Source organism: Sciurus vulgaris (genome assembly GCF_902686455.1).
Source record: "Sciurus vulgaris genome assembly, chromosome: 2".
NCBI classification, from domain to species: Eukaryota; Metazoa; Chordata; class Mammalia; order Rodentia; family Sciuridae; genus Sciurus; species Sciurus vulgaris.
This window is the reverse complement of record NC_136462.1, coordinates 203,984,881-203,998,250: the sequence shown is the minus strand read 5'-3', so window position 1 is coordinate 203,998,250 and position 13,370 is coordinate 203,984,881. Positions and strand designations below refer to the sequence as shown.

The 13,370-nt window shown below is 47.8% G+C and overlaps 1 protein-coding gene across 4 annotated transcripts in view; it reads right to left on the bottom strand.

The window, feature by feature from the left end:
* DNAJC5 (DnaJ heat shock protein family (Hsp40) member C5) overlaps positions 1-13,370 on the bottom strand; it is a 51,252-nt gene that overhangs the window by 29,345 nt on the left and 8,537 nt on the right. Inside the window, exon 1 of one of the 4 annotated variants that reach the window (XM_079126488.1) lies at positions 11,664-11,813. The exons of 1 other annotated variant lie outside the window; for it this stretch is intronic. Coding sequence is in view for 1 of the 3 variants with exons in the window: in XM_079126491.1 (XP_078982617.1) it covers positions 7,538-7,557 (20 nt within the window). In the remaining 2 variants the exon portion in view is untranslated. Of the gene's footprint in view, positions 1-7,537; positions 10,397-11,663; positions 11,814-13,370 lie in introns of those variants that run through there. 2 more of the 4 variants (XM_079126491.1, XM_079126490.1) reach the window with 2 other exon arrangements.

Here is a 13,370-nt window from a genome sequence, read left to right as displayed (position 1 = left end):
GCTAACCCAACTTCAAGGGACCACGAATTACTAAATATCAAGGAAAGGAACTGTCAGATCTTTAGGCTAAATCAGTAGTACTGAAACTAGAAAGCACTAACTCCAGAAAACTGATCCTAGTTAAATCACCTACCAAACCTATTTAACAAGCAGTGCCATGGTCATGCTGTGCAATGGTGGCACACACCTGCAATCCAGGTGACTTGGGAGGCTGAAGCAGAAGGATCACAAACTCCAGGTCAGCCTCAGCAACGTGAGAACTGTCTCAAAATAGAGCACCCAGGGTTCAATCCCCAGTATTTAAAAAACAAGAAACAAACAAAAACGGGGCTGCAATTGTGGCTCAGTGGCAGAGCACTGTGTGAGGCACTGGGTTTGATTCTCAGCACCACATTAAAAAAATAAATAAAATAAAGGTATTGTGTCCATCTACCACTAAAAAAAAAAAAAAAAAAAAAAAAAAAAAAAAAAAAAAATTTTTTTAAAAAAGAGCAGTGTAATGCACTTAAGTTGGAGAAACAAAATTGGTATTTCAGAATCCGTGGAGAGCTGGGATGGCTGCCTGGTTCTTCCTGAGTCCTGAAAGCTTCCCATTAGTAATATTTCTGCATTCCATGACTCATGACAAGAGATAAAATTATCCAAATTATGAAAAATATTGGCTGGTAACTACTAAAGTTGCTAAAATGGTTTACAATTATTTAGTTATTAGACCCATAATTCTGCTACAACAATGAAAACCTCAGGTGAAACATTTTTGGCACCTATTGGGTTACCTGAACACTTAGATGGATTTCATTCAACTGCCAACTTTAATGCATGTTTTCTGGTTCTAAAGCAGCCTTCCTGTGCAGAAAGGTAATAACATCTAAACAATTATTAGAAAATGTGGTTCCCTTATGTAGCACACCTGCACAGATCTGCAGCAGTGGGAGCTCGAATTGCTGGACAAGTTGTGAAACAGTGTAGAGTACTACAAACACACTGGCATCATACAAAGCTAACTGAATCAAATGGAAGGTATCACCCAACCAGGTGCAGTGGCACCCACCTATAATCCCAGCTATTCAGGAGACTGACGCAGGAGGATCAAAAGTTTAAGGCCAACCTGGACAACCTAACAAGATCTTGTCTAAAAAAACAGTTAGGATGTGACTCAGTGGTACAGTGCTTACCAAGCATGAGCTAGGTCCTGGGTTTGAGCCACAGTGTCTCTCACACACATGCTCTCTCTCACGCACACACAGGCACTACTTGACTGACAGCAACCAGATCCATCCCCACTGGAAAACACAAACTGGCACCTCATGAAAATCACTGGAAGGAATCTGGCCCTAATAACATAACCTGGTGTACCACCCACTCCAACCAACTCTGACAGGAATCAGCAGCACGAGGCTTTAATGCATTATGCCACAGCATATTTTCACCAGGTGGAAGTAGCCCTTCACGATCTATGACCCAGAGACTGGGTTTCCTGGAAGTGACACTAGAGAAACACTGCCCATGAACTCCCCTGGAAGAGACTACACCAAGTTCTTTGCAGCAGAGCTTTGTGGCCTCAGGTCCTGGATCCACATCTCTCAACTGGGTAGTGGTGGCAACTCCAGAATCCTAGAATGTGCATCTGTTGGAGAACTTCAGATGACCAGGGATGCTTTCACCAAGCAAGGACGGCACCTTGGAAGTGAGCAGCTTTCCTAGGACCATGGATAAAGACTTCCCTGACATCACAAAAGCCTTATCTTTTTTCCTCCTGTCCTAATCCCCTCCCCATCCTTGCAGGAAGATCCATGGGACCACAAACTGTGGATAGCTTTAGCAAAGGCTTATGCTCTGGCAAGAAACCAGAGCAATTGTAAGGTTTCTGGACTAAAACCCAATGTCAGAAAAGGAGTCCATTAATGCCAACACCCTTCTGTGTTCACCAATGGGGTCATCTCTTGAGCCCCAGCTTTCCTTCACATGCTCAAGACTGCTGCGACCATCCTTCCCAGTCCCGACCCTTCTAGCTGACGACCAACCACTGCCCAGGTGAGGTCTGCCTCCAGGAACCCTGTGTACAGGACCTGGAGACCGTTCATGTGGCTGAGTGACTGCCTGACGTGTTGCCAGACTGTGCTCAGTGGGTCACTGTCTACTGAGTGTGGGTACACACCCTTGCAGTAGGCTACTCAGGCATCACAAAGGAGTGGGCTTCCGTGGGCTGTCAGGAGCTATGCAGACTCAGGGGCAAAGATTTAACTGACCTCTATTTACACATCCCCAGGGGGCCCTCTTTTCTAGCCTATGTTGGGTCTGTGGAGAATCTGCTTGCTCTGGCTCACTCCTGCCTTCTGAAAGATTTTCTCTCATAACACCCCCCATAACTGAGGCCAAAGGGATCAGAAGCCGAAATTCTTACCAACACTGAAGTGGATGAGGAGAAGTAAGTTTCCACTGAGAGATGGTTCCTCATGGATTCCTGGGGGTTCACTATTGGGTGACACTGTGGTGCCAGTTATAAGGAATTCGAAGCAAATCCCTAAGTTGGGGGAAATCTGTAGCCAATTAGACTCTCTGTGGATCCAGACAGGAGGAGGCCACACTCTGCAGAGGGGATAAGAACCTTGTGTTCAGTGAACGCAGCAGTGGAGGCTTTCCTCCTCCGGCCTATGTGGGGGCTTGTGGGTCTAACCAGAACTCAGTTCTGATTTTACTACTGCAACAGACTTGCTCAAAAGGGTGGGCAAGGGGCTGTGGTTGTAGCTCAGAGATAGATGTCCTGCCCAGCACGTGAGGCCCTAGGGTTCATCCTCAACACCCCCAAGAAGGTGGTTAATCAGGGTATGGAGTCTGCATTCCCAGCTGTTCAGGAGGAGGCTGACGGGGTGGGATCACCCACGCCCAGGCTCCAGATATCAGCTGAGGCAACAGCAGGACTCCCTTTCAAAAATATGTAGGCCAGGCATAGCGGCACACACCTGTAATCCCAGTGATTCTGAGAAGGGAGGATCTCCAAGTTTGAGACCAGCCTCAGCAGCTCGGTGAGGTCCTAAGAACTCAGCAAGAATCTGTCTCAAAATAAAAAGGACTAGGGATATGACTCAGTGGTTAAGTGTCTCTGGGTTCAATTCCTCACCATCACCCCCCAAAAAATGTAAACAGAAATAAAAGGGTGGCCCACGCTGGTCTCTGGAGACAGAGCAACAAAACACACTGAAAACTCCTCAGGGAAGGGAACACATGTGCAGCTAGCAGTCAGCAGGCAGGCATCGGAGCACTGGATGGCAGATCTGACTGCCATACTATCTCATCTCTTGCTGTGGGTCTCCAAGTTACTCTGACTTGTTACCAGGTTACCTGTTACATACAAAAATGGATCCTCTTTACACTGACCAAGGTCCTTAATTACCTTGATGCCTCAGACTATGACCAACTGGACTTGAACACTACTGAGCTATTTTCATTGTCTGAACTTCAAACTATTCAATTTTGATTAGTTCAGTTCACGGAGATCCTGTCAAGGAGTGTACTGCAATTTCTTGGTACTAGTCTCCTGACAGATACAATAGTCTCCCTGATGTTGGACTCCCTTCCAAAGTCTGAACTGCTCACATTGTTGTCATCCTTTGTACATGAAATGATCTCACTACAGTTAGAATAACAAAACAAAGCAGGCTTAAAAAATATCCAACTAATTTAATATTGTGAATTTTGAACTCCATGTTTGAGACCAAACAAGTCCCATTATGATGGTGAGAGAAATGGTATCAGTGCCCAAGGTGGATCAAAAGAGGGGAACTATTAAATGTGGCCAAAAGCTACCTACCTCTGTGCATAGCAAATTGTAACCTAACTTAAAACATAAACTGCAACAGTACTGAAAGTATATTTTGTAACAAGTAGTGGAGTCTCTGCAATCACAGTAGCCAAGCTTTCAAAAAATCACAGGCTGACAACTGCTCAGACTGTGTTCATGTCAGGCAAGCCTAAAGTTGTCATTAGCAGGCTATGTCTGCACATCAGTTTCTCTTTCTGCCTATATATTCTGCCTGCCCAGCTGACGAGTAGAGCTCTATGAACCCTACTGGTTCAGGGTGCTACCCCATTCATGAAGGCTCCTTTGCTCAGATAAAACGTGCCAATTTCTTTTTCTTTTAACACCTCTAACCACTCCTAAGAAACCTGTGGGACAGATGCCCAGTCTAGTGAGCAGGAGGGAAGCCCTGGGGTCACCTTCCAGGACTGGAACCTGACTGCCATTCTCCAGGGCTCAGTGACCCAGGCGAGTCCTGAAAATCTCCATGTCGCCATCTCCTCTTTGTCAAATTGGAATAAAAACAATCTAGCATGCTGTGCTGCAAGTTTTTTTCTGTAAAGAGATCATAGCAATGTCAGGCACATCAAACATGTTAGCTATCATTATGGTCGGCAGTTTATAGATAAGACCAAGGTTCACAAAGTATGAATAACCAACTCAAAGTCATGCCACTAGGACTGGGCAGCACCGATTCAAATTCAGTCTGACCCTATGTGCTATATACTGTGACTGATTTTCAGTAACTGCTTCCCAAGCGAGTAATTCCTGGCCTGACCACAAATGCCTTTTCCTGTAAATGAAGCCTCTTCTGAGTAAGGTACTATTAATCTTTGAGTATTTTTAATAAAAATGAAAAATAAACATATAGACAAAGTTTATAAAAGTAAGTAAGTTATATTGGTCATACTCTAAATCTTAGTTTGAAAACCAAAATTAATTATTGTTGCACAGCACTTTAGAAGTAAAGTGCTTTCCTTAACTTAAAAAAAAAAAAAAAATCCATCCTATTAATTTACCTTACAGTCATTTTAAGAATACAGAGGAAAAATCTATGTTTAAAGAACTACGGGGAGTTGGTTGTCAACCAGCTGGATGATTATCCTGGGGCAAGTACAGAACAGTGACTGCCAGCCCACTCCAGCAGTGCCCAGGTCTGTTGCACAACTAGGCAGCCTCACAACACACCACTGACTAACATGAGATTAGACCATCCTAAAGGCGATGGCAGACAGACACTTCTGAATGCTTGAGTGTTTCCCCTACACCAGAGCAGGTTCAAGAGGGTGCACGTGCTGTTGACACCTGTATGCACCTCAACCTACCTGCCTAAGATGACAGAGTCGAGACCCCACTGGACAACTCAAGGACCCCTCAAAGTCTGTGTGTTTTAATAGCTTTGTCTTAGAACATTCTCATAGGTAGTTAGGTGTGGTGGAACACACCCATAGTCCCAGTTACTCAAGAGGCTGAAGCAGGAAAATGCTTGAGCCCACAAGTTTGAAATCAGTCTGGGTAACACAGTGAGATTCCATTTCAAATAAAAAAATTTTTTTTTTCTCTTCATCGATAAAATTAAGTAAAAGAAAAGGGCAGGGGCTGGGCACTTTGGTGCCAGTAATCCCAGTGCCTTGGGATCCCAAGTTCAAAGCCAGCCTCAGCAACTTAGTGAGGGCTTAAGCAACTTAGCAAGAGACTATCTCAAAATAAAAAAATAAAAAAGGACTGGAGATGTGGTTCAGTGATTAATCCTGGATTCAATCCCTGGTACCAAAGGAAAAAAGAAAAAAGGGCAGGGGCTTGGTGGAATGGTACACGACAGTTATCCCAGTGGCTCAGGAGGCTGAGACAGGAAGACCACAAGTTCCAGGCCAGCCAAACCCGGTCTCAAAGGGCTGGGAATGTAGCTCAGTGGTTAAGCACCCCTGGGTCTAAGCCTTGAAAAAAGAAACAAGGTAAGAGCAGGGCTGGGCACAATGACCCATGCCTGTAATTCTAGCTACTCAGGAAGGTGAGGCAGGAGGATGGAAAATTCCAGGCCAGCCTCTGTAACGTAGCAAAACCCCATCTTAAAAAAATAAATAAAAAGGGTTGGGGATATAGCTCAGTGGTAGAGCACCCCTGGGTTCAATCCTCAATACCAAGAAAGAAAGAGGAGATGCTAGATGCGGTAGCACATACCTATAATCCCAGAAGCTCGGAAGGCTAACGCAGGATTTAGAGTTCAAATCCAGCCTCAGCAACTTGATGAGGCCCTAAGCAACTCAGTGAGACTCTCTCTCTAAATAATATACAAAAACAGGCTAGAGATGTGGTTCAGTGGTTGCGTGCCCCTGGGTTCAACCCCCAGTATCCCATCCAAAAAACAAAAAAAAAGAGGAGAAGATGGGGGCAGGGAGAAAAAGAGGAAGAGGAGGAGGAGGAAGAGAAAAAGACAGGGGCGAATAACACAAGAGCGGGAGCCACATCAGCACCACCCAACAGGAAGGTGCAGGGATACCGTACACCTGCCTATTGGTGATGATCCATTAGAATTACTCAACAAGGCAGGATAAAGCAAGAGAAAACTGCACCACTAGAAACAGCATGTTAAGAGGTGATTCTGTTAAGTGCGGGTCATTTTAACATGTATGATGGCATTATCTGTGCTTATTCTTCAATGCTCTACCATTACACTGGAGAATATGTAGAACTCAACTTCCTCATCTATCAAAAGTGAACCAGAGCTACCTTGCAAGGCTTTTTCCTTGGCTGATGTGCATCAGATAAACTTGCCACAGTGCCTGTTCAACAGGCCACAAGTCATTTCAGAGCACCTGCTATTTCAGGGTCCTCTCAGGAGACTTCTAAGAGGGGGCAAGTTAAGAAATACTTCATAGAAGACTATTATCCTTAACTATAGAGGGGATCCAACCTAGGGCTTCACAGATGCTAGGCAAGCACTCTACCACTGAGCTATACACCCAGCCCACAATCAGAAATTTTCTAAAGGATACATCTAGAGAAAATTTATTATAACTGGCAAAAACAAAACCAAACTCCCCAAACCAAGAAACAAACAAACAAAAAACCCTGAGATTTAAATAACAAACCCTATAATAGTTACTGACACCAAAACAAAAATTGTTACAAGGCCTGTGAAGTGGCACAAGCCTATAATTGCAGCACTCCAGAGGCTGAGATGGGAGGAACACTTGAGCTCAAGAATTCAAGACCAGCTTGGGCAATACAGTGAGCTTGTCTCAAAAAACGCAAACTCCTCCCCCAACAAAAAAGCCACAGAATACAAAAGTGGGGAAGGAGGAAAGACAGACATATTGCCAGAGGGGAATACAATCTGGTAACACAGCCAGGCACAGTCACCACTCCTGCAATCCCAGTGGCTCAGAAGGCTGAGGCGGAGGATGACAAGGTTCAAGCCAGTCTGGGCAACTCTGCCAGATTCTGTCTCAAAGTAAGAAATAAAAAGGGACAGGTTCAATTTTCAGTACGGAGGAGTAGGGTGGAGGTATGTCAAAAATTACATAATTAAGCCTGAAGTCTTTGACCCAGAATTTGCTTCAGAGAAACCCTCTCAAAAAGACACTACTATTTAATGAATAACAATCCCATGGGACTGCCTAGTTAAAAAACAAACATTGCCATGCTATTAAATCCTTTACAGTAATAGAAGGGGAAAAGGCAGGTACAGTACACATTCCTTTTGCAGAGTTAAGGCCACTACTGCTGAGAACTTACCTCCATTCAGAAGGGACCATCTGACAGCAGCCCACAGTCTGGGACCCTTAGGTCCCTGAATTCAGTCCTTGGCCCTTAAAATAATTCAAAGTTTTAATGTGATGCATAATTTGGTTCTGTTCATTTCCATCTCCATTCCAACCACTGAAACTAACAGCCGCACACAGAAGCAGAAGAATTCTCTAAGAGGATGGCCACTTCTTCCCCAGAGATAGCTGTGATAGCCATAAGGGTGGGGCACAGCTGATAGGAGGCTGACCAGCTGCATTCCCACCCTCTGACTCACCAGGTTTGTAACTTTATAACCAATCAGCAAACATTCCTCAGAACACAGCAATGGAGAGGCCAGAGGACTCTACCTCTCATCTTGTAAATACATGTTAAACGCAGAACGATTAAAAGGACAATAAGATGACGACCCATGATAACGAGTAAGGTCCACTTATGCTCAGAGCACCTACAATATATCACATCTAACAATATTAGTTGGGTTTACTCTGTCGGGGATAAATGACAAAGTTCTCTGCCACAGAACTAAGTTTTACAAATCACTTATGGAAGATGCAAGAATGATTTTGGAATTGAGGTGAAATCTCAGTGTATAGTCATCCTGAAGAGACCTGCAGAGAAAACTGATCAGTCCAATGGGGTGGGCACACCCATTAGGAGGCTGAGGCAGAAGGATCACACATTTCAGAACAGCTTCAGCAACTTAACAAGACCCTCTTACAAAATACCAAGGGTTGGGATGTGGCTTACAGGTAGAGTGTTCCTGGGTTCAATCCCCAGTACCACCAAAAAACAAAAAGCACAACAACAACAAAAACACTTTATCAAACAGTTTTTGGTGACCTGCCTCAAATATGGTCTCACTGCACTCTTTCTTCTTTGGAGAATGAGATGCTGCACTTCATTTCTGCAATTTCAATGTGAAATATCAATGTGCTTGCAAAAACTCTTAAAAATTTAAAGCAATTATTATTTCTCAAGACCTGTATCTATTAAAAGAAATGTATCAAGAACAAAGCAAGGCCAGGCATAGTGGCGTGCACTGTGATGGCTTGGAAGGCTAAGACAGGAAAATCGCCAGTTCAAAGCCAGCCTCAGCAAAAGTGAGGTGCTAAACAATTCAGTGAGACCCTGTCTCTAAATAAAATACAAAACAGGGCTGGGATGTGGTTCAGGGGCCGAGAGCCCCTGAGTTCAATCCCCAGTACACACCCCCGACCCCCAAAAAAGAACAAGGCAAAACAGTTTCACTAACAATGCACTCAAAGTTAATGCAAGGTGTCAGGAGAGACAATTGGCACTAAAGGCTGTTGGGTAATCTAATCCTTAAATCTTTGGGGCTGACTTGCCAGTGATTGAAACAGACTTGCTAATCCTCGTCAGGGGCATCTTTATCTCGGGTAGCCCTAGCACAAGAGTCCAGGCTTAGATTAAGGATATCTTAGGAGTAGTATTTCGTAAAATAAGGCTGTCACCATTTTTCAGCATTTTTCTCACTTATGTTTAGGAAATAGTTGGTGAGATATCTTTCCATTTATCATTCCCTTTGCTCCACCAACAGGCAGACGGGTGGGAACCATCACCCTCAATTTATAGCATGCAGAGGTTCAGATAAAGGGCATATGAGCTCCAGTCAGGTACTCCTTCAGGAAGCAAAGTCTAGCCTATTGTGCTGACACAGAAAGAAAGGGAGAACTGTGACAGAGCAGGTGTGCCTGACACAAGACCACACTCCCTGGACACTTCACTAGGACTCTGCAGCCCAGAATAATGAATCTCATGTTATGAGTGCTACTTTTTTTCCCTCCTGCATTTCTGGGGATCAAACCCAGGACCTGGCACATGCTGGGAAAGCACTTTCACACTGCATTATAACCCAGTCCTGATTGCTACCATTTTTAACTGCCCGACATACAAAAGTGGAGACATAGAAGGTCACCTTGGAACCTAAGAGTCCCAACTTAACAGGACTGGTCCTCATGATTGTTTCCATACAAATGACTTCTAACCAGTTCTCTGAGAATTCAGGGGTTTGTTTCCTTACTGTAGAAAAGCTGATTTCACTTCATTCTCCCACAGCATTCTACGCTCCAAACCCACTTATCATGTTCATCTCATCCCTGACTTTAGAAACAAACCTCTACCTCAGACAAAGCTCTAACTTACCACGACCCCCAGGGTCACTGCATTTTAGTCATTCGTTCAACAAACCTGCTGGGCATCTACTATACTCCAGATACCAATATAAGAATCACACACCTGGGCTCTGAAGAGACAACACTGGCAGACTGTTATAGGGTTCTGCTTGATATAGACAGTCAATGAACAGTCAGAAGAAACCTGGTTCAGGAGGCCTGAGTTCAAGTTCTAGGTCTGATAAGTATTAACAGCAAGACCTTGAGCAAAGCAGAGTGGCTGGGTGGCCCTACAACTGCAGACTGGCCAAATCCACCACCAGTGTCCACCCTCTGCAAAGAAACTCATGAACAAAAGTGGCAGAGCAGTGTGCAGCATCTGCTCAACCCCTAAATCACACTAAGAATCATCCTTGGGAACACAAGGAGACCCACTCATCTGAATTTAGCAGGACAGGCGATGAAGGTCCTTCAGTTACAAAGAAGGCTCTGTGGGGCTTTCACAGAGCCTGCTAATGAGCTTTGGGCTGAGAGCATCAGGATCACTCTTATGCAGTTCTGAAGTAAGAGCCAGGCAGATGATTCCAACTCACCCATTACCTCATGTCACAACAGAGTGCTTATAACAAAAGACAAACTTCTAAGAGCAATATTACCCTTGGGAGGTCTGATTTTTTAAAAACACATTTAACTTTGAAATAATTACAGATCCAAAGCTGCAAAAAAGATTAACAGGGTCCAGTCTCTTCCCTGGGGGTACAGGGCACTCTACCATAAACTTTCCAGGAGCCCTGTGCTTCCACAGCACTCACCAATACGCCTACTGGGTAACAAGGACACCACATGGCACAGCTGCTGCTAAGCTCCTCCTTTCCATTCACTCAACAAATATTTACTGAACACATACTATGTGCCAGCAACTGCTCTTTGAAAAAACAATCACCTATGGCCCTGAACTCATAAAAAATGTTAAACATGATAAATACATTAAACAGGACATTAGCAGGATCAAGTGCTGTGAGAAAATTAAGTAGGGAATGGAGACAAGAAATAGGAGGTGAGGTGTTGAAATGCTAAGTAGGGTAGGCAGGAACTGCCTCTCAGAGCCGAGGGGTGAGATGAGTGTTCCAGGCAGACCCAAGGGCGCAGCACCTCCGTTTGTTCAGCGACCAGCAAGGAGGCGCTGGGGCGGGGGCAGAGTGACTCAGGGGGCTCAGGCCCTGAAGGGACTGACAGCACTGCTGCCCACCAAGAGTCTGCATCCAGAGGCCACACTGGCTCCACAGCGGCAGCCATGTCAGCCAGCTGGGCCGCACAACACGACGAAAGGAGATGCACACACGGGGTTAAGACTCCCAGCGCTTAGCTGCGCCTCGGTTGGCAAATCGCACATTTCTTAAACTCAGCAGCACATTTTTTTAAAAAGAGCAAAGCAAATAAATGGACATATCTTAGACGTTTAGGCTGAGTTTCTCCTTCAGGGGGCCGTGACAGTAGATGGAGCAATGTAACTGTTTCTGTCATTCAAACAGGCTCTCTGGGTGACAGACAGGTGACTTCAGACAAAAGCTCTAGCCATTCAGACACACCGCCCATCAGGCTATGCCCCAGCACATCCAGCAAAGAGCAACCCGAAGCCCCCACGAGTCCAAGCCCGAAAGCAAAACGAGGCCAAACTTCTGCTTCCCCTTCCCGGCAGACACGGCTGGGCCCATCGGGGAAGCGGAAGGACAGCGGGCCCAGCCACCGCACGTCAGCAGGCCGGCCCGAGCCCGCGCGGCCCGGGGCGACTCACAGCTGCCCGCGGGGTCGGCGCGGCGGAGGCCGGCTCCCCCTGCCCCGAGCAGCGCTCGGCCCGCGCGCGAGCACGGCCGCCGCCCCCGCCGCCATTCGCTCCGCCCGCGGCCCGGGCCTCAGACCTCTGCCCTCACCCGTGGCCCGCCCGACTCCAGGCCCGTCCGGCCAGCCCGCGGCGGGCTCACCTGTCCCCGCCCGCCCGCCGACTCCGGGCTCCCGGCTCCGCTCCCCGCTCCGCGGCGCAGCTGGGTAGCCGGCCGACGCGCTCCTCGGCCTGGGTACCCGGGCGGCAGCGGCGGCGGCAGAGGCAGAGGGCGCGGGAGTTGCACCGGCGGCAGCGGGGACGCGCACGCTCACGCACGCACCCGCACCGGCGCGCGCGCCCCCGGAAAGACGTGAGCTCCGGCTAGTCAGAACGGCGCGTGGGGCTGACCGCGCATGCGCTCAGAGCGCGTGCGGAGGCTCCGCCCGCCAGGGACAGAGGCTAGGTGACAGTCCCGGGTCGAGGCTCCGCCCACGCAGAGGCGGAGCCACAGCAGCAGCCGGGGCGGAGCCTCGGGCGGCGGGCGGAGCTCGCAACTGCAGAGCCAGAAGTTCCTACCGCTCGGCGGGGGCGGGGCAGAGGCATGGGGGCGGGGCCAACCCTCTTGGACCCCAGGTGGCCCCAGGTGGCGCCCGGGTCCCCGAAAACCAGCTGGTGCTAGAGAGCCGTGCGGATGGAGATATGAGGGCTTGTCTCACGCCTAGTTTGCTCAGCGCTTTACGTAAGATTGAGAAAAACATCTTCATCAACCGGAGAGGGAGACGGTGGAAGGTGGCGGGGAGACCCCACACCCCATCCCGAGCCACTGGCGTGAGACTGACATTTGTTTATCTAGAGAGGCCGAGTGGGAACTTCCTTCCTGTCCAGCCACTGAAACGCCACCGTTGCCCAGCCTCCCCCCGGAATCACCAGCGAACAATGGCGTGTGAGGGAAGGCACTCGCACTCTCCGCCCCCGTCCTTCCGGCACAGCCCGGTTCCTCCTGCCGACCCGCTGAGCCAGGGGAAGCCTGGTCACCCGGTGACCTTCCCTGTCACCCGTCCGACACTGCCGAGAGCCCCTTCTAATCCTAGAAGCCACGCAAACGACCCCTGCAGCCCCACTTCCACTCTTCGGGTGGATCAAGTTCCATTCAGCAGCCATTTTTTAAAGCATGAAGCAGGCCGGGCGCGGTGGACCTCGCACACTTGCTACTCAGGGAGGCCACGGCAGGGCGATTCCAAGTTCGAGGCCAACCGGGCAACTGACAGTCTCAAAATGAAAAATAAAACGGGCTGGAAATGTCGGTCAGTGACAGACCACCCAAGTTCAATCCCCAGCACCACCAATAAAAAAAAAAAGGGGGGGGGGCAGATGACATGCAATGCAAGTATCCCATGTCACACTGAATAAAACCTAAACTTCTCCAACAGCTCTGTCTCCCACTCCCAACCGCATTCCCCTGCCTTCAATTCTGCACCTCATTGCTGTCTTACTGATCCTGAATAACCTTGTCCCAGGCCCAGTCAGCCGAGTGGCACGACTGCTCGGAGGCTGCTCAGGAGGCCTAGCAGTCATTAAACTGCATAACATCAAGCAGGCAGCAAAAAGGCCTAGGAAAACCAAGAAACAGAAAGGCCACATTGATGGGAGCATCTGCTGACTCAAGAGAATGAAAAACTGCAGGCCAGAATTGAAGGCAAAATGGACCTGGGACCAATTTGAGTGAAGCTGTGTTCAGCCTGTTGGAGGCTTCAAGAATGAATCAGGCATTGAGTGAGCCCAGGCCAGACATGATTGCTGCCCTGTGGTCTGGACCTGCCCATGTGAAGGCCCTGTTCTCATCCCACCAGTGTGATCTCAGCTCTTC